Source organism: Scyliorhinus torazame, chromosome 3, assembly GCF_047496885.1.
Source record: "Scyliorhinus torazame isolate Kashiwa2021f chromosome 3, sScyTor2.1, whole genome shotgun sequence".
In the NCBI taxonomy this organism is placed as follows: Eukaryota; Metazoa; Chordata; class Chondrichthyes; order Carcharhiniformes; family Scyliorhinidae; genus Scyliorhinus; species Scyliorhinus torazame.
The window spans coordinates 287,695,654-287,720,916 of NC_092709.1; the positions used below are offsets into that span (position 1 = coordinate 287,695,654).

General features: G+C 43.8%; 1 protein-coding gene across 3 annotated transcripts in view; it reads right to left on the reverse strand.

Annotated features, from left to right (window-relative positions):
• Nucleotides 1–25,263, reverse strand: part of wdr7 (WD repeat domain 7) — a 1,110,115-nt gene that overhangs the window by 952,568 nt on the left and 132,284 nt on the right. For 2 of the 3 annotated variants that reach the window (XM_072497365.1, XM_072497364.1), the window contains exon 10: nt 1,281–1,418. The exons of the other annotated variant lie outside the window; for it this stretch is intronic. In XM_072497365.1, the coding sequence (XP_072353466.1) occupies nt 1,281–1,418 (138 nt within the window). The remainder of the gene's footprint in view (nt 1–1,280; nt 1,419–25,263) is intronic. 3 annotated transcript variants of the gene reach the window in all.

A 25,263-nucleotide genomic window follows, 5' to 3' on the forward strand; every position in this document is an offset into this window, starting at 1 on the left:
GAAGATATCTAAGCCCCTTCAGTGCATCTTGTAGGCACTGCTGCCACTGCGTTGGTGGTGGATGGAGTAAATCTTTGTGGATGGGGTGCCAACCATGTTGGTTGCTTTGCCCTGGATGGTGTCAAGCTTTTTGAAAGTTGTTGGAGCTGCACTCACCCAGGCAAGTGGAGAGTATTCCATCACACTCCTGACCCGCGTCTTGTAGATTGTGGACAGGCTTTCGGGAGTCAGATAGTGAATTACTTGCTGTAGGATTCCTTGTCTCGAACCTGCTCTTGTAGCCAAGTATTTACATGGCTCATCCTGTTCAGTTTATGGTCAATAGTAATCCCAGGATGTTGATAGTGGGAGATTCAGCAATGGTAATGTAATTGAATGTCAAGGCACTGTTGGAGATTATCATTGTCTGCCAGTTCTCAGCCCAAGCCTGGAAAGTGTCGGGATCTTGCTGCATTTGGAAATGGACTGCTTCACAATGGTCAACGTTAAATAATTACAACAGCCAGATAATTACAGGATAATTACTAAAATTACACAAAATGCTATGGGGAAAGCAGACGCCAGGATTTATTGTGGAGACGGTGGAAACATGGGCTGTGAAAAATCATTCTCTAAGAGGTGACCAAGGTCAATGTTGCAAGGCAGCCAAATTGCCTTAAATAAAAGCAAAGTACTGTGGATGCAAGAAATCTGAAATAAAACAGAATATTTTGGCTAAAGTCACAGGTCTGGCAACATCTGTGGAGAGAGAAAGAAAAGAGTTAACTTCTCGAGTGTGAAGAACAGACGTACAGACTCAAAACATTAACAGTTTCTCTCTCCACAGATATTTCCAGACCTGTTGACTTTTTCTGGAACTGTGTTTTTAGGTCTTATTGTACTCAATAATTTCTATACTACTTCCACCAGCAACACGGTGCAGCAACAAACCAAATAACCAATGTATACCTTTCATTTGAATGTTAATTGCCATAGCATTCTTCAGAGCATAATAAGACTAACTAGACTCCAGCTGGGTAAATATTATTCTAAGTCTTAATGATATCCTCCAAAAAGAAACATCAGAAATGAAATTATCAGAAGTTGCAGCATATATTTGAAAACAACTTATATTCAAATTTTTGGGGTGCTAGAATACCTGACCACATACCACTGTGTCAAAAATGATGAAAGAAGCAGCAAGCCAGCAGCCTATGTTAAGATTAACTATTGGTGTTTTAGGCACCAAATATTGCATGGCTAGACAGAGACACACAAAGAGAATGATTGATGATTCTTACTGGTGCCTCAAAAGGCCGAGCACAAGACAACACCTGCGGTTTGTAGAGCTCCCAGGCCTGTACAGGGTCAGGGTAACACTCATGAGGAACGTGGACAACTGCCTCCCCTACATACCCAGATTCTACATGCTGGACATTCTGCCAAAAGGGTAAATAAATGTTGGAGGAAGAGGAACAGAGCAAAAGAAAAAAGCAAATAAAAACAATTAATGTTCAAATCATATATAACAATAATGGTATCAACAGACATCAAGTTAAGTAAGAAATGTGTAAGTGGATTAACCATAAAACAATTTTTAAATCTCTACAAAGCCAAATTAAACACTTATTATACAGTGCACTAATTAAGTTAAACTTTAGCTTAGCATATTATACAATTAATTTTGTGACATTTTAGAAATTACATAATGCAACACTTAAAACAATGACAGCAAAAATTATATAGTAAAATCCACGTTCTTTTTGAAAGACTGCAGAGTTCTTTAATAGTTATTATAGAATTGTCTATGTGATTACTTTCAACGTATGCAATTTCAAATACAATTTTTCTTCATCACATGTAACTTAGGATATAAGGCATGTCCTTTGACCAACCTCCTTGATACTTCGTTACATTCAACCATTCATTGACATTTTAAAATATCCAATCCTAAATACTGGTGGGAGGATCAAGACATTGGCCATCAAACATGTCGCCCCAAAAGCAAGTATTTTGTTGACCGGCAATATATATTCTGTTTTAGCATTATTTGATCAAACCGACACAGGACAGGACATTTTCCTGCCATTTAAAAAAAATAAAAACAGTACAATTGCATGTCCAATGTCAGATTCAATTTACCTTCAGGCGCCACATAATTAAAGTATTTACTTCATGCCATACAATGTTTGTTACCAAAAGAATAATAGCACATTGGGAAGAAAAAGGAAAATTCACTGCACAACACTCCTCAGTTTATTTAAGACTATAATCCAATTTCAGACTTCGGATTCCAAAAATAATCTACTCAAGCTTTGCTCAGGCAGTACATGGCATCCAAATTGCTCAACTAGATTACTGCCTTCCAATTCACTTATCAAATATCTATTATCTATAATTAAAGAAAACTGAAAACAGCACATGGTGGTCAGCTGCACTGATTTCAACATTAAAATTGCATCACAAAAAATACAGTTTGAAAAAGTCAATGTTTTGATGTATATATTGTGAGATTTCATTTTCTGAATTCACCTTAGACTCGGAGAATAATTCTCCTCTTTAGAGAATGACTCCTGCATGCAACCTCTTTTTTAAAATGTTGTAATCACACAGTCAGTCTTAAATTACATGAAGATCTGAAAGTAAAATATTTCACTCACAATAAGTGAAAGAGATATGCTGATAAGCTGTTATGATTCATGTTCTGGGAAAACAAAATCCCGAAAACAAGAGGGTTCTTCCCGGAACAAGTTCACAACATATTTTAATATTTTACAAATATCTTGACTCTTGGGATCATATTTCTTGAAAATGTCAAGTATATAATTGCTGTTATTCTATACTAATACATAAGCAATAGCAAAATCAGGAAAATTACACCGTCATTTTTGAAAGGGTCAATTATGATTGCTAAAGCACAGAACAGCTCACCAGTTGCACTATGTTAACCTCCACATGTAAAGATATTGCCCACTGGGGGTGGATGGTTAGGAGGATAATGGATGGGTGTGTAAAATAATGGCTGTAAAGTTGTGACTGAGCCCAATTATATTACACACCCAAATTAAGAGAAAGTCAGTAATTGAAAACATTGTGAAAAATGGAAGTGGGAGGGTGAAGAAAAGGAAAGGAAGGAAAATTAACTCAGTAAAACACTGCATTTATACAGCACCTTTCACAATCTCCGAATGTGCCAAACCACAGTGGAACAAGTATGTTTTGAACATAATCTTCGTTGTAATGTCGGTAACATCCACTTGTTAACATCAAGGTCCGACAAATAGCAATGAGATGAATAACTAATCACTGCTTTTATGTGTTGATCGAGGGATAAATGTTCCCCATATCTTCTTCAAAATTGCAATCGGATCTTTGTGATCCATCGGAAAAGCAGATGTGCCCAGTTTCAACAACTGATCCAAAAGACACCACCACTGACAAACTAGCGCTCCCTCATAAGTGTTCAGATTACAGTTACAGAGCACCTCCATTCAGTCCACAAGCATGACCCTGAGCTTCCAGTTGCATGCCATTTTAGCTCTCCAGCTTTTTCCTACGCTGACCTGTGTGCCACTGGCTTGCTGCAGTGTTCTAGTGAAACTCAATGCAAGCTCAAGGAACAGCACTTTATCTTTCGACTTGGCACTCTCCCGTCTTCCAGATTAAACATGGAGTTCAACCTCTTGGGATCATAACCTCTGCCTTCATCCTGTTCTATTTGTTTTTTTTCTTTTTCTGGGTTGGTCTTGTCTTGTTCATTTCTTTAGCCTTTCATGTTGTGTTTCGGTGGCTATGTAGCCATTCACAGCTCATTTGGGCACGACCTTTGTTCCTTTACTATACTCATTCTACTCTCTTTGGCTATTTTGTTATTTAATCTCCTCTGGCTTCCACTCCATTATAGGCCTTGTCTTTTGTTCTGCCCCCTCCCTCTTAACAGTTCTGTCTTTCTGCAGTTCTAATAAAAGGTCATCACGGCCTGAAACATCAACTTTGTCTCTCTTCACATATGCTACCTGACCTGTTGAGTATTTCCAGTATTTTTTTCTTTTTTTATACGAAAACAAGGAAATTATGGTAAACCTAAAAAAAAGTTTCGGCCTCAACTGGAGTATTGTCTACAGTTCTAGGCGCCACATTTTAGAAAGGATGTGAAGGCATTAGAGAGGGTGCAGAAAAAATTCACAAGAATAGTTCAAGGTTGAGTAGCTTCAGTTATCTGGACAGGTGGAAAAGCCAGGGATTTGATAGAGATGTTCAAAATCATGAGGGTCTGGACAAGTAAATATTGTTTCCTATTGCAGAAGGATCCAGAATCAGAGAAATTTAAAGAAGCAAAGGTGACATGAGCGCAGCAAGTGGCTCGGATCTGGAAAGCACTGTCTGAAAGTGTGGTGGAAGCAGAGTCAATCAAGGCTTTTAAAATGGACTTGGACAATTATCTGAGCAGAAAAACTGTGCGGAGCTGAGGCAAAGGTGGGCCAGCAGGACCAGGCAGGCTGTTCTAGCAGAGAGTCACCATGGACACTTGATCAAATAAGCTCCTTTGGTGCTGCAACAGTAAAGGTTTGTTTACATAGGTAGGTAAATAGGGAATGGAACCAGAGGGTGAGGATTCTCACTGGAAAAACCAATGGGGAAGAGAGAGAACATTTTTGACTGAGGATTATTAGACCATTGGATACTTCATCACAATTAATTATTGAGGTAGAGACTGGACTGTCATTTCGAAGAAAATATTTGAAAAGGAGGAATACAAATGTACCTGTGGAGAATAGGTTACCTGAGAGACTGCTGGTATCTCTGAGGCGCCACGGGCAAAATTGCATACTCCTCTGCTTAAATTTCTATGCTAACTCTCTATTTAGCCTAACCTCAAGGGAGTGGTTTAGAAATATTCATGATGAGCTGAGTATTGGGCCATATGCCCTCGGAGAAGTGCCCCAAACACCAAGCTTGTTAAAATAATTGTAAGTGAGATATTTTTTTCCCCTTCACATTTCTCCTCTGTTCCTCGCTTGAAGTTATTGACTTTTTGCCAACGGCATTAGTTGCACTTTGGCATATTGCCTAATTGGTCATTATTTCTACTTAAGCCTGGATAATGTCACCACACGATTTGATCCGAGCAGAAACCTCAGCCAGGAGTTCCTGTCCTCACATATGAACTCTCAGTTGTGGTCACTTGATATCAAGCATAAGGAGGAACCCAGGCTTATTTTCTCTTTTCTAAGTGAGGAAAATTCTAATGTCTTTACCACTGCCCCGATTAAAATTAACTAATGCAGACTTCTTGGTACAATACCACTTGCTGCATACATTTTCGGAACTTTTTTAACCTTATGCATACGGAGTATCCTTTCATGTTTCAAATTGGAGCACTGCTATTATCACACAGAAATGACTTGATGTAACTTTGAATAATAAAAATGGATGATACCACAGAACATTTGATTTCATAACATTCTCAAAATTAAGCACATGAAAATTAGTTTTAAATCAGTATTCAATTCTTGAAACACTCTTTAATAATCTATAACTGTTTAGATTTTGAGCAAAACACCAAGCTGATGAAATATTTGAAAATCAGTCAAACATAATATCCAATGGACAAAAAAGATTTGTTATTGGGATTTAAGTGCACCTTATTCCAGGAGGAGCTATGTCAGAAAAGCCTTCATTCACAAATCAACTAAATCATCACTGCAAGATTAACCTGTACACAAGGTCAAAAAAATGGTGCAGCAGTAATTATAGAAATAGAGATAGAGAATGCTGGAAATATGCACAGAACCATTGCCATCTAAATACAAACAAATGTTCAAGTTTCACATGGAGGCTCTCCATCAGCAAAGTTTGATATCAGTCTCAATTTAGAATGTTAGCCCAGATGCTCATCGGCCTGTTTTGTGGGTCCAATTTCATTTCAAATTTCCAGCAGTCGCAACTTTTTTAATAAGCAATTACTTTCATTTACATCGGGCTTTATTGCATTGAAATACTCCTTGGAGAGAAAGTGCAATAGCGTACAGCAAAAATGCTGCATCATGCCAACATTCACTTGGATACAGAGCCTTGCATCTGCTCCAAGTATCAAAATACTCTGGTACCAACTTAGTACTGCTTAGTGACATCCTGGGCTAGTGCGCAATCAATTCCAACCCACAGGCCCCCAAATCCCAACACAATAATTTGTATATCTTTTCTGAAATCTTTGACCCTTGACTGCTCCAATGACTTACAGGCACCAGATTTGTAGGTAAAACACAAAGAAAATTGTTTATTTATAACAAGAGATAAACATTGAATGGTAATAATAACAACTGTTCTGCTAATCTAATTATACACGCCCTTTTTTTTGTGAAAGATTTTATAATAAGTGAACAGTAAAAATAAAAGTCTTCCATACCCAACAAATCCCACCTACCCCGAAACAGAAAATAGCCAAACTTCCCCCCCCCGCCCAACCCCCTTTTCTTATTGCCTCTGCTGACAGTTAGTGTTCCCCGAAGAAGTCGACAAACGTCTCCCACCTCCGGACGAACCCTAGCATTGACCCTCTTGAGGTGAACTTAATTTTTTCCATTCTGAGAAACCCGGCCATGTTGCTGACCGAGATCTCTGATTTCAGGGGCTTCGAGTCTCTCCGTGCTGGCAATATCGGTCTCTCGTGCTCCCTGAACCCCCGGATCTTCCGACACTCCAGAAATCGCCACTTCTGGACTCGGCACCACCTTTGTTTTTAGAACCGTAGACATGACCCCTGCAAATCCCTGCCAGAATCCCCCAAGCTTAGGACATGCCCAAAACATATGGACATGGTTTGCTGGCCTTCCCGCACACCTCTCACACCTGTCCTCTATCCCAAAACACTTGCTCATCCGGGGTGAGTTATCGCCGACTCTTATGAGTTCTTTATAGATATCCGAGACCTTGCCCCCTCCCACCCCCGTTCTAGAAAGTACCCCAGGCAGATATGTAAACCCATTACCTCTCGGCAAGTCAAGTTTCTCCTCTAAATCCTCCAAACAGGGACAGTTCCCATCTATGAATAACTCTCCCATGCTCACGAGCCCTGCTCTCTGCCATCTCCAAAAACCCCCATGTAGCCTCCCCAAAACAAACCGATGATTGTACGCACGCACACGTATGCATGCACATTCACGCACGCACACAAAAGGGAAGTGATTTAAAAGAGGGTTTTCCATCCCTCGCGCCTCTCAACTGCTGGCCTGCTCTTTCTGTAAGCCAGAGAAAAATTGTCTTTTCTTCAAGACCTTTGGCGATCTCAGGGGAGATAATAGATCGGGCTTTCCTCAGCCTTACGAACAGGAGTAAAGCATCCCCAGGCGGCCCACAGAGAGAGACTGCTTACATACAGCCTTTTAATCAGAAATTAAACTTTCACAGACTGGCTGGAAAGCGTTTTAATCACCAGCCTTGTCTGATAGAGAGACCCAAATCTATGTCCTTGCTCTCTCCTGGTCTAAGCAGAACTAAACTCAAAATGGAGTCTGCCTTCTTTGCCAGAAACTTCTGGAACGCCCCACACAAATAAAGGCAAGTCCTGGGATTCCAGAGGAGTTGATTGGCTGGTAGCCAAGTCCATCAAAATGTGACATCATTGGACCAGACCAAATAGCACATTGCCCTGGGGTCTTCTTGGGCCAGACCACATAGCACCTTGTATCGGGGGGTTGTTTCTTTAATCAGCCAGATACAAAAGTTAGAAGTCAAAAAGGACAGAAACTGCAAGGGAAAACAAGGGGACTGACAAGGATTTATAAGAGGTTCCTTACAATAAGTCTTTCTGGGATGATGCAATTTGAAGGGCTTTGGATTTCTGACTCTGCATTATACTCATTTCAATGATACTATAATAGTTGTTGCACAAACATCCTGCCATTCAGGATCTCATCCAATGACCCTTCAGATATGACTCTGAGCAACAAGCGTTTACCGATTTCTCAATTGTAGAAAGCTTCAAAGCGAAACGCAATACAATCCTCAGCGAAAATTAACACATTTTAACATAAATAACTGAATCATGATCAATTCTGGAAACCATGGCTCATCTCCTCCCCCTGCCTAGCCCTAGATTGCCAAAGGTCTTCGTTAACTCAGCACAGAAGATGGTGAAAGATGATCCACATGACTCAGTTCCATATGGAGTACATGTAGTAACTGAGAAATCAAATAAAAAAACAAAATCAAAATTCTTTGTTGGAGTTTTATCTTCTCATGCCACCATTTCTCAAGCAATAATTGTTAGTGCAGGCACCAACCGAGTTTGTTTCATATTACAGACAACAAAGAATAAGTGCATGCGGAAAGAATTGAGATTACCAAGATTAACAGGAAATCTGTCGAATTCATATCATGATTGAGGCACATGGCAAAAGTATTATGGCTGACAAATGCCTATGTTAATTTATCCATCCAGGAAGATCATAAAATTATTCTACTGCAGCATCTAATTGTGTTTTGTAGAATACATGGGTTGGAGCGTATAATAAGATAATAGCTCAGATGGTTAACGCAGCATAAACTGAGAGCAAAGATGACTTCTTCAATGTCACTTTGATCCTGGAGATGCATTATATCCGAACAATTCCAGTCTATAAGTTCCACAAATTAATCTGTTGCAATTTGCAGCAGAGGAAAGAGTTCTATTCCACTGCCAACAAATGCAATAAAGGACAGCAAGAAGCTGCAAAGCCCGTGATGAAACTTGGATTTAGAGTATGGCAATATCTGGTTTTATTTCATTTCATGTGGAAGTAGCAAAACTACACCATACATTCTAATATTTTTCAAAAGAGCTGTATACTTAATTCCAAATATAGCACTCAGCTTTTCACATCATGACCCCCTTTTTGCATCTGGCTGAGCTGACTAAAGATGTGCATGCCGACCTTGTTTTGCATTTCTAAGACAATAATAAAAATAATAATCTTTATTTGTGTCACAAGTAAGCTTACATTAACTCTGCAATGAAGTTACTGTGAAAAGCCACTAGTCGCCACACTCCGGCGCCTGTTCGGGTACACCGAGGGGGAATTCAGAATGTCCAATTTACCTAACAAGCCCATCTTTCGGGACATGTGGGAGGAAACCGGAACAACCAGAGGAAACCCACCCAGACACAGCAGAACGTGCAGACTCCGCTCGGACAGTGACCCAAGCCGGGAATCGAACCCGGGTCCCTGGCAATGTGAAGTAACAGTGCTCGCCACTGTGCTACTGTGTTCCATGCCTGCCAGTTGAGCTAGAGAAAGGCAGATTACTTTAATTTTGACAAGCTGGTCCTCATTTCAATTCAGCATATTTTTAAAAACCTACAACATTAAAATGAATTGAGTTGTAAATTAAAGCACACAACAGTCCTGTGATACTATAGGTATATCTGGAGGATGCATTTTCAAGTCAATAATATGTCAATAATATCTCAACCAAAATATGTCAGGAAGTGGTTTGTACTTTTCTACTTATATTTAAATGCTCACACTTGGGCTGTTCACGGATATAACTGAAATCTTGCTGACTTTAATTTACAGTGTTTCTCAGCAAGATTTCAGTTGCACAATATGAAACCATAATTAAAAAAGGGGAAAAATGGCATATGCTACAATTCCAAAGCAAAATATATGGTACGTGTTGGTACTATAGCATCCTCTACTGGTTAACTGATACCATTGCATCAATGACATTCTCAATCTTGATATCTGTTCCATTTCATGCTATTAAAACTGAATTATTGCTACTATTAAAATCTATCACCAATTAAACACTATATGAAATGCCACCTCCTCTAGTACATGATTTGCGTGCAATATTTTCACTCCAGACCTTTGCAAGCTGGCGAACACTTCACAGATTATACTGAAAGGGGCAGTCTCTGTACAGCAACGCAGAATTGTCATTTCACACCTCAACAGCCATTTTCCAATTGCTTCTGCCTTGGTCCTTATAAAGGCCAAGAAAATGTAATTCAATTTGTCTCCGGTTCAGAAAATCCTCCTTAACTATATCTAGAGAAATAATGCAATTCACAATACCCTTAATGCGGAATGAAACGCGTAACAAAAATGCAAATTAACTTGGATTTGAATAAAATACTTGTTACTCAAGTACATTTTAAAAAATAACTACTAAAATGTTATTTTCACCGTCCATTCACATTACATGCACATTGCAAACTGGCTGCTGTGTCCCCATATGACGCTCTGATTGCACTTCAAAAATAATTCATTGGTCTTAAAGCATTGAGCAATGTTTTGAGAATATAAACACTACAAAAATGTAAATAATTCCTTCTTTAGTTCTTGATTTTACTGCACAAGTTATTTTTCTTTGTATTGTAACTTACTGTTTTCTGATTTAAGCCTTTTTTTAAACAAGGGAATGCTAAACTTGCTCAATTTAATTTGGCTCAGACATATTTTCCATACAATGCAGAAGGAGGCCATTCAGCCCACTGATTCTGAACCACCCCTCTGAAAGAGCACCCTTCTCAGGCCCACCTCCCATAACCCAACCTAGCCTGCACATCTTTGGACACTAAGGGGCAATCTTTAGCATGGCCAATCCACCTTTACCTGCACGTCTTTGGTTTTTGAACAGAAACAAGAGCATCCGGAGGAAACCTACGCAGAAATGGTGAGAAAGTGCAAACTCCATACAGACAGACTCAAGGCCGGAACTGAACCCCGGTTCCTCGCATTGTAAGGCAGCAGTGCTAACCATTGTGCCACCATGATGCCCATGATGCTTTAAGGTTTGAGGAATGAGGAATAAATAACACAAGGCCTCAGTTATGTGTGGCCTTGTGTTATTAACCTTAATTGGCATGCTTTAAATTGAAAATGAACTTTGAACACTGTATGTGTACAGATTAATGGAAGAGAACACAAAATCATGGAATACAAGGGGAAAGTCTTTAATTTACAAAGTACTTTTCATAACCACAAGACCAATAAGGCCTTATTGTCCATCAGTATTTTCCATATATAATTACTGCTAAGTTAGGGAAACAGCAGCCAATGTGAATCCAGCAATAGATGGCCACATATCTGTTTTAGTGATTCAGTTGAGAAATATATTGGCAAGACGCTAACAAGGGCAGAGAGGGAAATCATGTACGCCAGTGTTTCTCATATTTCCAGGTCCCTTGTTCCTCCCCCACACCTCTCCCCACCACTTTAACACTCAGCCTCAGTCATGCATGATATTTTTCCCCTTGCAAGCTTCACGAATCAATTCACCAAATCATCACTGAAAGGTCCTAGTAAAATGGTGACACCCATTGTTGATATCTGATTACAAATGCCATCTAATATGCAGCATGGGTTATTAATATAAAAAGTAGCACAGATATAATCCAGTATTAGTGTGTGCAAGCTGGTCCCACTGTGATTAAGGTATTTTTTTTAGTTTCTGGTTTATCAGCAGTCTACAATATTGTTAATTTTACAAGAAAATATCCCATCAGTTATTTATAATGCTAGGCAGACAATAACGCTGGTTTGGGGAACTGCCTCAGCCCTCATTAATATGTTCTGCACATTGCACCATATGGACAAATATGACAGAAAATTCATATTTGGAGGAACGATGTAATACTTGCAAACTAGATAATCTGCACAAAATCGTTTCCATTCTGTGGAAATATTCTTCCGCCTGGGTGCAGGATATTATTCAATATTAGTTCATTCGAGGGGTATAATTAGATTCCATTTTATCAGTAATCTCACAGGGTAGAAAGATTAAAAGACTCCCAAGCAACAAAGTGGAATGATTTGACAAAAGGTCTTCACTGTTAGTGAGAAGTGCTGGAGCTCTCAGGTATCTCTACGTGACACATTATTTAAGACGTCAGAGGACAAAAACTGAATGGTTCTGGGTTTTCTTGGTCAGCGGGTCTGAAGACTCTGCTGATTGTTGCTTATCACTACAATATATTTTCAATATTTACTATTCAACACAACTTTATCATGATAGTCAGAAAAAGAACCAAGATGAGTGGGATAATAGACAAAATTGAAGGCACTGGAAAAGACTCTTGGAAATCAGGCGCCGTGTAAAACAAGTTACTGATTCACTCTTGAGCCCTTTACACAGTTCTGTACTGGAAATTTCACCCCACAAATCCCACTCAAGGTTAACTTTAAAAGCACTAGGGCAGCACGGTGGCGCAGTGGGTTAGCCGTGCTGCCTCACGGCGCCGAGGTACCAGGTTCGATCCCGGCTCTTGGTCACGGTCCGTGTGGAGTTTGCACATTCTCTTCGTGTTTGGGTGGGTTTCATCCCACAACCCAAAGATGTGCAGGCTAGGTGGATTGGCCACGCTAAATTGCCCTTTAATTGGAAAAAATGAATTGGGTACTCTAAATTTATTTATTTTGAAATTAAATAGCAGCAAAATAAACTGAGTCCCAGACATGGTTTCACCCTCTATTCGCAAGATAATTATGGATGACAAAGATCATCCAGCCCAGTTCATCCCATCCATCCCAGGATGTCATACAAACATACAAATGATGCAGGATCAGGCCATTAAGCCCATCAAGCCTGCCCCGCCATTTGCTAACATTGCGTACATTATACCAATGACTTCAGTGCAAAAGTACTTAATTGGCTGTAAGCAATTTGGGACATCGTGAAAAGTGCTGGATAAATATATCTTTCTATCACTAGATCCGCATGCAGACAACATACTGACTGTAGTAATGGTGAAATTGGAGGTCCAATGCGAATTCACTAAGAATAATCAATCACCCAGAGGTTAGGAAAGTGGCTGCAAAGAAATCACCACACTTATAAAACAATTCAACTCTGTAACTAACCTCCCCTCAACCGTCCACCCCATCTCCCTTAAACCTCCTTCCAACATCCGCCACCCCCCCCCCCCACCCGCACTCCAACTCTCAAACCCACTCTCGCACACATACTCACACAACATCCAATTGGTTCCAAAATTGCAGGGAGTTTAGACACGCATGACAGTTATCCTTCAGGCGGCTTCAGTTTTCTGGCAGGCTTGACAAAAAATAAAAACTTGACCCATGAAACTACCCAAAGGTCTGATTCAGCGAAATCGATATTGACATGGACAGACCGCCTTTAAAATGATCAGAACTTTCCAGTTCCGATTTCTATAGGTTGGTCTGTGACTCTGGCTGTACAGTCTGGATGATGTGAAACTCAGTTTAAAACACAAAGGCCAGGTTCCGGTGTTTGGCACCTCCTCTCCCAGGCTTTAGACACTAAAACCAGTGTTCTGCTTCATAAAGCACCTTTGGATTGTTTACATCCATCCGAGAGAGCTTCCAGGGCCTCTGTTTAATGGATCTTCCAAAAGATTCCTCTAAAATTGCAGAACACTCTTACTGCTGCAATAAAATGCCCTTGACATGAGAGGGGGGGGACTTGGACTCACAACCTCCTGAGGGTGCAGAAAAGACTCAAAGGAATGATCCCACGGATGAGGAACTTCACTTGCATAGAACGATGAGAAGTTGGGACTGTCCTTGAAGAAAAGGTGGAGAGGAGATTTCATAGACGTATTCCAAATTATGAGGGGTCTGAACAGAGTAGAAAGGGAGAAACTGCTTTTTGGCGGAATAATAGAGAACGAGAATGCACTGATTTACAGTAATTGGAAAAAGAATCAATGAGAACACTAGGATAAACTTTTTCATGCAGCGACTGGCTAGGTGTGTGGCGACAGCAGATTCAATCGAGGCTTTCAAGAGCTGAAAAGTAAAAATGTTCAGAACTAGAGGGAAAAGGCAAAGGAAAAGAGGTGAATTGCTTCTTCAGAGGGTCATCACAGACAAAACAGGCCGAATGGCCTTTTGTGCTGTAGCCATTTTAAGATTCTATTCTATGGTTGCTACAGGTGGAATGCTTTGAGAATTTCAAAAAAGCACTGTCTACCTTACCTTTCAATCTAGTTCGTCCTTTTTATATGTTATTTTAGCCTTCAAAAGGCAGTGGGGGAGGCATTTCCTTCAAGATTATGCAATTAAAACAAAGATAAGTTGTGATGAAGAAAGGAGGACTGTGGAATTAATTTTGACTTAGTCCAGCAAACAGCTAGTACCAAATTTGAGCTGATAATTTCCAAGGGAGCCAAATTGGATAGACACTGAAAATGGGCAAAGAATTGCGAAATGTGATTACCTCTTGTTGCAATGCACAAAGTACATTAACTTAATGCTGCTTATTTACTTGAATGATCTCTACACCCAGCCAGGGACCAATATTATGAGTGGCTCACAACACATAAAGCTAACCTACTTCGCTAAAAGCGAGACTGCAACTCTTTAAAAAATATATATATATTTATTAAAGTTTTTCAACAACATGATTTTTTTCCCCTTACAAACAATAACCCCCCACCCCCCGTAACAAAATAACACAAAATCGCACTGAGCAAGATATATACATGGCAAAATGGCATATTTACATAGCTTTATACACTGGCTCTCTCCCGCACGTGCCAGTTTCCCCCGCCCTTCATGTTATCTCCTGCTCATCCATCCCAAGACAATCCCCCATTTCCCCCCCCCCACCCCCCCCAGGGTTGCTGCTGCTGCTAACCGATCTTCCTCTAACGCTCCGCGAGATAGTCTAGAAAGGTTGCCACCGCCTGTAGAACCCCTGCGCAGACCCTCTCAAGGCGAACTTTATCCTCTCCAGCTTTATGAACCCAGCCATGTCGTTTATCCAGGCCTCCACGCTAGGGGGCTTCGCCTCCTTCCACATTAGCAAGATCCTTCGCTGGGCTACTAGGGGCGCAAAGGCCAGAATGCCGGCCTCTTTCGCCTCCTGCACTCCCGGCTCGTCCACTACTCCAAATATTGCTAGCCCCCAGCTTGGCTTGATCCGGACTTTCACCACCTGAGATATTGCTCCCGCCACTCCTCTCCAGAACCCCTCCAGTGCCGGACATGACCAAAACATATGGACATGGTTCGCCGGGCTCCTCACCACCAGTTAGCTCTCGCCCTCAATGGGGAAAGCAACCTAGGGTCATGTGGAACTACGGCGACTTTACTTTTTAACTTTAAACATACCATTCATTGCCATGCAGAGGAAGGAGGAGGGGTAACCGAAGATCTGACATAACAACTGAGTCACCATAGAAATGAGCAAACCTAGAGCAGAAGGCTGAGACAATGGGGACAACTGCTGGGCCTACATGATCCAGTTGACTGACGGTATAGCATGGTTAAGAATTAACGACAGTCCCAAAACTTTAGAGTGAAAGCAGGAAGATTGCATACAAAATGATCAGGGGGTTGGATAGGGTGGACAGTGAGAGCCTTCTCCCGCGGATGGATATGGCTGGCACGAGGGGACATAACTTTAAACTGAGGGGTAATAGATATAGGACAGAGGTCAGAGGTAGGTTCTTTACGCAAAGAGTAGTGAGGCCGTGGAATGCCCTACCTGCTACAGTAGTGAACTCGCCAACATTGAGGGCATTTAAAAGTTTATTGGATAAACATATGGATGATAATGGCATAGTGTAGGTTAGATGGCTTTTGTTTCGGTGCAACATCGTGGGCCGAAGGGCCTGTACTGCGCTGTATTGTTCTATGTTCTATGTTAAATATAAGAAATTTGCTGTAAACTCTGAGAGACTCCTTTACTTGAATCCCTCAGACTCCGGAGTTATCATATTTACCACAACAATGGCAGGTAGCTTGGCTTAATCAAACAAACAGCAATTTATTTACATTTAAAAGCAAATTTACAATTTCAGGGTTGACTTTAAAAAGCAGGAGAGCCATGCTGTCATGCAGATTCAATTGCAGTTAAGGACTAGCTAAGGAATTAAAAATTGAATTTAATAAACATGTGAGATGCAAAGGCATAAAAAGACAAAGCTAAGTATAGACAATGTCACGGTAACTCCATTTAAAGTGGGACTGCACAAGTAAAATAGTCAAAAAAGCTTCTTTCGGTGTTAGTATTGTTTCAAAAGGTAGCATTCTACATCTTGGAGTCAGAAGGTTTAAGGTTCACTGGTCAAGCTAAGCAATCCGGAGGAAACACAACCTCAGAAATATGAGCCAGTAGATGTCCAGTGGCCCTTCGAGGCTGCAGAGCCATTCAGTATGATCATGGTTGATGCTGTGTTGTCAGAGATGTCATCTTTTAAACCAAGTCTCCATCTCCCCTAAACAAAGTGCAGAGACATTCTTCCAGCATCATGACCAAAATCCATCCCTTAACCATCATTTAATGATGATGATCTGGTCATCTACCTCAGAGGCTAGATGTGGGACATATTGCTGTGTACAAATTAACTGCCATATTTCCCACATTACAACTGTAACGGTCTTTCAAAAGTGCATTTTGTTTATACTTTCATAGGATATGAGCATCTCTTGCTGGTCCAGCATTTATTCCCCATCCCGGAGGACATTTTTAAGAGTCAACCACATTGCTGTGGATCTGGGGTCACATGAGGGCCAGGCCAAGTAAGGACGACAGATTTCCTTCCCTAAATTACATTAGTGAACCAGATGGGCTTTTACAACAATTGTTTTTCATGGTCACCTGTAGACTTTTCACTCCAGATTTTTATTGAATTCAAATTTTCACCATCTGCAGTGGTGGGATTCAAACCCGGGTCCCCAGAGCATGTCTCTGGAGAACTAGTCCAGTGACAATACCGCTACGGCATTGCCTCCCCTGAATTAGTTGTAAATCACTTGTGAAAACTTGAGATTATGAAGTGCAATGTATATTGGAAACTCTTTTCTTGGCTGTAATTTTGAAGACAGATTTTTATTCTATTTCTTCCCCCTCACTGTTCTGCAAATGGAACTACTTTTCCTTTGTGTTGACCATTTGCCTACTTTTCTCCTCTCTCTTCCAAACTGATTAAATAGTTTGGGAAATGTTAAAAGAACAAAGTCAGTGATGATTATTTCCCCCATCCTCTTTTTATTCTCCCCCAAAGCCCTAACAGGCACTGTTTGCAGGCTTAACTTCTTTAAATTTGCATATGTATCCTACTTGCACAGCTTCACTATGACAACATGGAAGAAGAAAGAGTAAGACAAGTTTGTTAGATGAAACCATCTTCTACAACCTCCAAAAATCTTTCTATTCAAAGAATGATAATATTCTCATTTTTAAAATAAAATATCTTCCAGTTATAACAGCATCAGCTTAGTAATTGCATTCCTGCTTGTGAGTATGAAGGGTTCAAGCAGACATGTTAATATATAATCTAGCTTCAGTTCAGTACTAAAGGCGTGCTGCACTGTTATAGGTGACAGTCTTTTACATGTTGGCCCATAATTTTCTAGAACGGGACTATTGGCAATGGTAGCCAAAGCAAGTGTGTTGTTCATAATGTGGAATACAGTATAGTCCCAGACACCCACATTGATGGCAAGTGCTCGTGGCTTGATTAACGTTGGCTCAGAGTTACGGAGATGAAATCAGAGTTGCAGATATTTCAGAACATCAGGGATGAGATGTGATAACTGGACAATTTTCTAGGAGGCAGCCACCCCCTTAGGTTAGGAGAACTTTAGAACTATTCAATAGTCAGCGACAGGAAGGTGCGACTGAGCGTCAGACAGAAATGGGGATCCAGCGGGTACTAGTGGATGAGCTTCAGCCCTTGACTTTGGCCAACAGATGCTTACTACCTGTGTGGATGAGAAAACTGACCTAGTACGATGGTTCAAGATACCATTGAAGTGGCTGAAGCGAAAAGGAAAATGCCAGTGATAAGGGAAAACATAGGCAGGAGGGCAGATATTGTTCCCTGTAGCCACTACCATGAGCACCAAAAGCAGGGTCGCTTGCCCCATGCCAGAGTTAAGGACACTTGCTCAATACCGTCGGCAGCACAGTAGCAGAAGTGGATAGCACTATGGCGTCACAGCGCCAGCGTCCCAGGTTCAATTCCCCGCTGGGTCACTGTCTGTGCTGAGTCTGCACGTTCTCCACGTTTGCGTGGGTTTCCTCCGGGTGCTCCGGTTTCCTCCCACAGTCTAAAGACGTGCAGGTTAGGTGGATTGGCCATGATAAATTGCCCTTAGTGACCAAAAAGGTTAGATGGGGTTATTGGGTTACAGGGATAGGGTGGTAGTGAGGGCTTAAGTGGGTCGGTGTAGACTCAATGGGCTGAATGGCCTCTTTCTGCACTGTATGTTCTACTGTAGATTAACTTGGTGTAGGAGGGGGAGGATCCAAATAGCATGGCATACTTAGCAACCAACGGCATAGTTAGAACTAGGAATAATGTTCTGCTGAAAACGTTTGTAGAGACCAAATTAAAACGTAGAACATGTTATCTGAGCAAGTGGCAGTGGGCACAGGATCACAGATTAGAGAATTAAATGTATGTCAAAGAGTGATGTGGGAAGAAGGGGTTTTGATTCACAGGCACTGGGACGGTAATCAGGAAAGAGGGAGCTGGTTGGTGGGATGGTGTCCTGCTGAATTGGCTAACTAGCATTATGGACAGAGCTTTCAGCTAACAGAAAAGATGGAGGGAACAGAACAGGGTAATGATGTGCGTAAAATCAAGCAAAGTGGGCAGGAAGGAACAGAGAATTAAATAGTAATTGTGCATCAGCAATAAGGTCCATGCAGAGATTTGAGTAAGAAAATTAAATGAAAGGCTCTTTCTCTGTTTGAGCAAAGCACCCACAATAAGATAGATGAACTGCTGGCACAAACAGAGATAACTAGTTTAGATCTAATCATCATCGAAGAAACATTGTCACAAAGTTGTGAATAAATATTCCAGGGCACACAATATTTTGAAAAGACAGTCAATGGTAAAGGAGAAGGGACAATGCTGATCATAAAGGATTATGTTAAAACATTAATGAGGAAAGATCTTGACGCAGAAGATCATGAAGTAGAATCAGTTTGGTGGAGATCAGGAACAGCAACAGTCAGAAAACGTATTTTATATGCCCCCCCAACAGTAGTTACATTGTTGGACAATGCAACAAACAAAACATTATTGGAACATGTAACAAAGGCATCAAAATAATTGCGGGGGACTTGAATCTTCATATAGACTGGACCAATCAAATTAGCAAGGGTAGTCTCGAACATGAGTTTGTTGAATATTTTTGAGCCAGTTTCCTGGAGCAATTTGTGCAAGCAACTAGGGATAACACTATTGTAGATCTAGGATTGTATAATGAAGTAGGGTTAATCATAGTAAAAGATCCGCAGGGAATTAGTGATCATAATGCAACTCAATTGCATATTAAATTTGAAAATTATATACTCTTATCACAAACAAGAATCTTAAAATTAAACAAAGCCAATTACATAGGTATGAGGAGAGAACTTGCTCAAATTGATTGAGCAAATAGACTAAAACATATGACTGTAAATGCAATAGCAGGAAACATTTAATTTTTAAAATTTAAATGTTCAACAATGCATTGTATTGAAAAATAAAACTGGGCCAAGGAAGATCCATCTGTGGTTTACTCAAAGTTAAGGACGAAATTATACAAAAAGGGATTTATACGGTTGCAAAGAAAGTCCCAAGTCTGAGGATTAAAATTATTTGAGAAATGAGTAAACAACCATCAAAAATTTGACAGAAAGGGAAAAGTAAACATACAAGAGCAAACACCCATGATTATAATGGTGATTTTTAAATATTTTCAAGTATGCAAAAAGGAAGACAGTAGCTGAAATAAACATTGATCCCTTCGAGGTAGAGAAACGAGAAATTATTCTGGAGAATGAGGAAATAGGAGACATTGAACAAATATTTTTGTCTGTCCTCATAGTCGAAAACACAAGTTGTATATTAGTAACAGAGGGCGGACTTCCGGGTGCGGCTATGCAGAGCTAGGTCGCATATTCGGTAGCTCCCGCTTGGAACGGACTTTTGGGCTCTTTTACAGGGCCCCCACGGCATTTGTTTGACATTTCTCGGTGTGGCAGGAAGACTGCAGCATTCCCCTGACAGTGTTCCCCAGGAATGTTATGTCTTTTGGCTACCAGACCCGGCAGAAACAATAAAAGATTTGGCTGCAACAGGATGAACAGGGCCTCTTCCAGCATGCAGGCGGGGGAAGGGCAAGCTTAAAGCTGTAAACTGACCTGAGGGCCTTTATCAAAGTTGAATCCTAACAGCAGAGGGAACAACTGTGCAAAGATCTCACCAAGGCCACTGAAGAAGCGGGGACGAGGCGTCCGGTGGCGGCCATGGAGGAGAAGGTCGCGCATTCGGCAGCTCCCGTCTGGAACAGACTCTTAGACCTTTTTCAGGAGTTTCCACAGACATTTTGGGGCAGATTGGTGAAGCGAACACTGCCAAAAGGATTCCCTCTCAAGACATCCGGTTGCGATGTCGCACATTCGGCGGCACCCGCAAAAACGGACTTTTGGGCTCTTTTCTGGCCCCCAAGGGCACTTTTTCGACGTTTCCCGTTGTGGGAAGGAGTTAATAATAGCTCCCCATCAGTATATGGCTTTAACTAGGAGCGGGGTGACAAAAAAGGTGGTGGTGGACCAGAAGAAGGGAGGGAAGGAGGACAAAATGGCGGCGGGCGGAGACCAGGCAGCGTGGAGGCAGTGGGCGGAGGAGCAACAGGAGGGTATCCAGCGCTGCCTCAGAGAGATTAAAACGGACCTACTAGAGCCGATGAAGGCTTCTATTGATAAGCTGCTGGAGACACAGACGGCCCAGGGGGTGGCGATCCGAGAGGCACAACAAAAGATCTCTGACAATGAGGACAAGATCTTAGTCCTGGCGGTAAAGGTGGAGGCGCACGAGGCGCTCCACAAGAAATAGCAGGAGCGGTTCGAGGAGATGGAGAATCGGTCGAGGCGGAAGAATCTGCGTATTCTGGGCCTCCCGGAGGGGCCGGACGTGGGGGCCTATGTGGTCACCATGTTAAACTCGCTGATGGGAGCGGGGTCCTTCCAGGGGCCCCTGGAGCTGGAAGGGGCCCATAGAGTGCTGGCGAGGAGGCCCAAGGCTAACGAGCCTCCGCAGGCGGTGCTGGTGCGGTTCCATCGGTTCGTCGATCGGGAGTGTGTGCTCAGGTGGGCCAAGAAGGAGAGGAGCAGCAGGTGGGAGAACGCGGAGGTTCGGATATATCAGGACGGGAGTGCGGAGGTGGCGAAGACGAGGGCCGGGTACAATCGAGCGAAGGCGGTGCTGCACAGGAAGGGGGTGAAGTTTGGCATGTTGCAGCCGGCGCGACTGTGGGTTACCTACAAGGACCGGCACCATTATTTTGAGTCTCCGGAGGAGGTGTGGGCCTTTGTTCAGGCCGAGAAGCTGGACACAGACTGAGGGTCGGGATGGGTGATTGGGGCAGCACGGTAGCATTGTGGATAGCACAATTGCTTCACAGCTCCAGGGTCCCAGGTTCGATTCCGCCTTGGGTCACTGTCTGTGCGGAGTCTGCACATCCTCCCCGTGTGTGCGTGGGTTTCCTCCGGGTGCTCCGGTTTCCTCCCACAGTCCAAAGATGTGCAGGTTAGGTGGATTGGCCTTAGTGTTCAAAATTGCCCTTAGTGTTGGGTGGGGTTACTGGGTTATGGGGATAGGGTGGAGGTGTTGACCTTGGGTAGGGTGCTCTTTCCAAGAGCCGGTGCAGACTCGATGGGCTGAATGGCCTCCTTCTGCACTGTAAATTCTATGACTGTGGTGGATATGTTATGCTTATTTTTGGTTGGGGGGGGGGGGGGGGGCCTTTGCATTGTTTTGGGTTTCTTTTTCTCTGTGTTTTTCTCTTTCGGGTTGGAGGGTGGATGGGGCGGGTTGGGCACTGTTTTGGTTGGTGGCGGGGCCTGGTAGGTGGAGCGCGCGGGATTTTTTTCCCGCGCCGAAGACTGGGGGGGGGGGGGGGGGGGGGGGGACCGGGGCGGGGAAGCGAGGATTGTTTCCCGGGCTTAGAACGGAGGGGGAGAGCCTGTGAATGGGGAGCGGGAGAGGAGGGTGTGCCACACAATGGGAGGAGTCGAAGGGGAGGTGGGAGTGGCCGGGGTCAGCAGGAGTCAGCTGACTTGCGGAAGTGCAATGGGGGGGGGGGGGGGGGGGGGTGGGGGAGTAAACCAGCTAGTATGGGTCCTAGCCCGGGGGGGGGGGGATCGAGTTGCTGCTGCTAAGATCAAGGAGGAGCTGGAGCGAGTGGGGTGGGTCGAGACAGGGGTATGCCGCTGTGGGGAACGGGCCGGGTGTGGGGTGCGGGCGCATGGCTGGCCGAGGAGGGGTCATGGCTAGTCGGCCGGGGGGGGGGGTAGCCCCCTGATCCGGCTGATAACCTGGAATGTAAGGGGACTGAATGGGCTGGTTAAGCGGGCCCACGTGTCGCGCACCTGAAGGGGCTCAAGGCGGATGTGGTTATGCTCCAGGAGAAGGTGGCAGACCAGGTAAGACTGAGGAAAGGGTGGGTAGGTCAGGTGTTTCACTCGGGGCTAGATGCCAAAAATCGAGGGGTGGCGATCTTGGTGGGAAAGGAGGTGTTATTCGAGGCGTCGAGCCTTGTGGCAGATAATGGCGGTAGGTACATAATGGTAAGTGGTAAGTTGCAGGGAGACAGGGTGGTACTGGTCAATGTGTATGCTCCGAACTGGGACGATGCGGGTTTTATGCGGCGTATGTTGGGTCGGATCCCAGACTTGGAAGTGGGGGGCCTGATAATGGGAGGAGACTTTAACACGGTGTTGGATCCTGCACTGGATCGCTCCAGGTCTAGGATGGGTAGGAAGCCGGCGGCAGCTAGAGTGTTGAGGGGATTTATGGACCAAATGGGCGGGGTGGACCCTTGGAGATTTGCAAGGCCGGGGGCTAATGAATTTTCATTCTTCTCATGTCCATAAGGCTCATTCTCGAATCGACTTTTTCATTTGAGTAGGGCGCTGATAGCGAGAGTAGAGGATACCGAGTATTTGGCAATAGCCATTTCGGACCACGCCCCGCATTGGGTGGACTTAGAGCTGGGGGAGGAGAGGGACCAGCGGCCGCTGTGGCGCTTGGAGGTGGGGCTGTTGGCGGACGAGAAGGTGAGTGAGCGGGTCCGAGGAAGTATAGAGAGGTACTTGGAGACCAACGACAACGGGAAGGTCCGAGTGGGGATGGTATGGGAGGCACTGAAGGCGGTGGTGAGGGGAGAGCTGATCTCCATCAGGGACCACAAGGAGCGGAGGGAGCGGGGGGAGAGGGAGAGGCTGCTGGGGGAAGATGGTGAGGGTAGACAGGAGGTATGCGGAAGAACCTGAGGAAGGATTGTTGAGGAAGAGGCGCAGCCTCCAGGCCGAATTCGACCTGGTGACCACCAGGAAGGCGGAGGTGCAGTGGAAGAAGGCCCAGGGGGCGGTCACTGGCTGTTCCAGTGCCTCCCCGTGTTTATCCCGAAGGCTTTTTTCAAGCGGGTTAACAGGAGTATAATGTGGTTTGTGTGGGCGCGAGGGACTCCGAGGGTGTTCCTGGAGCGGAGTAGAGATAGGGGGGGGGCTGGCGCTGCCCAACCTCTGTGGGTACTACTGGGCCGCCAATGCGACAATGGTGCGCAAGTGGGTGATGAAGGGGGAGGGGGCTGCAAGGAAGAGGCTAGAGACGGCATCCTGTGTGGGTACGAGTCTGGGGGCGCTGGCAACGGCGCCGCTGCCGCTCCCTCCAAGGAGGTATACCACGAGCCCGGTGGTGGTGGCGGCCCTCAAAGTTTGAGGGCAGTGGAGGCGGCAATGGGGGGGGGGGGGGGGGGAGAAGTTAGAGCCTCGGCGTGGACCCCATTACGGGGGAACCACCGGTTCGCCCCAGGAAGAACCGGTGGAGGGTTTTCGGGGTGGCACAGTGCAGGGATACGAAAGTTGGGGGACCTGTTTGTGGACGGGAAGTTCACTAGCTTGGGGAGCTGGAGGTGAAGTATGGGCTCCCCCCGGGGAACACCTTCAGGTACTTACAGGTAAGGGCGTTTGCCAGACGGCAGGTGGTGGAATTCCCATGGCTATTGCCACACCCAGTACAGGACAGGGTGCTCTCAGGGGGGGTGGGTGGGAGTGGGGAAGATCTCAGAAACTTACCAGGTGATGCAGGAGGAGGAGGAGGCCTCGGTGGTGGAGTTGAAAGGTAAGTGGGAGGAGGAGTTGGGAGAGGAGATCGAAGAGGGGACGTGGGCAGATGCCCTAGGGAGGGTGAACTCTTCCTCTTCATGCGCGAGGCTCAGCCTCATACAGTTTAAGGTGCTGCACAGGGCACACATGACCGGGACAAGGATGAGCAGGTTCTTTGCGGATGAAGACAGGTGTGTTAGGTGCTCAGGGTGCCCAGCAAATCACACCCATATGTTCTGGGCATGCCCAGCGCTGGAGGAATTTTGGAAGGGCGTAGCAAGGACCGTGTCGAGGGTGGTAGGATCCAGGGTCAAACCGGGCTGGGGGCTCGCAATATTTGGGGTGGCAGAGGAGCCGGGAGTGCAGGAGGCGAAAGAGGCCGGAATTCTGGCCTTTGCGTCCCTGGTAGCCGGGCGAAGGATTCTCCTTCAGTGGAAAGCAGGGTTCATTAAATTGGAGAGGGTGAAATTCGCCTTGAGAGGGTCGGTACAAGGGTTCTTTAGGCGGTGGCAACCATTCTTAGACTTTCTGGCAGAACGATAGACATTGGTCAATGGCAGCAGCAGCTCGGGGGGTTGGGGGGGGGTTACTTTATTTTTGTTTATGTTATTTACACTGGAAGGGTCTGAGGGGGTGTATACACCTGTTGTCTTAAGACGGGGTGTTAATGTTAATTTATTATTTAGGTACACGGGGGAGGGGTTTGGGGGGTTGCTTTTTTAGATTGTGTTTTGTACTTAACCCTGTTTTCTTTCTCATTTTGTTAATGATATTTTATGAAAACCTTTAATAAAAATTATTTTTTTTTAAAAAGTAATAGAGGGCGACTAAGTGTTAAAAAGACTGAAAAAATTAACGTCAGCGTACTGTAGAAACTGAAGGGGCAAAAATCGGACAAATCCCCAGGACCTGAAAGCCTACATCAAAGGGTATTAATAGAGAAAATTGTAGAGATAGTGGATGCTCTGGCTATGATTTTCCCAGATTCTTTTGATTCAAGCATGGTCCCAGCAGATTGGAAGTTAGCAACTATGACACATCCAATAAAGAAAGGAGAGAGACAACAGCAAACTATGACCAGTTGATCTGACATCAGAAATTGGGAAATTGCAAGAATCTATTGTTAAGGAAGTCTTGACAATGCAGATAGAAAATCATTGAATGATCGTAAAAAGCTAGCCTGAAAGGGACAAATTAATTAAA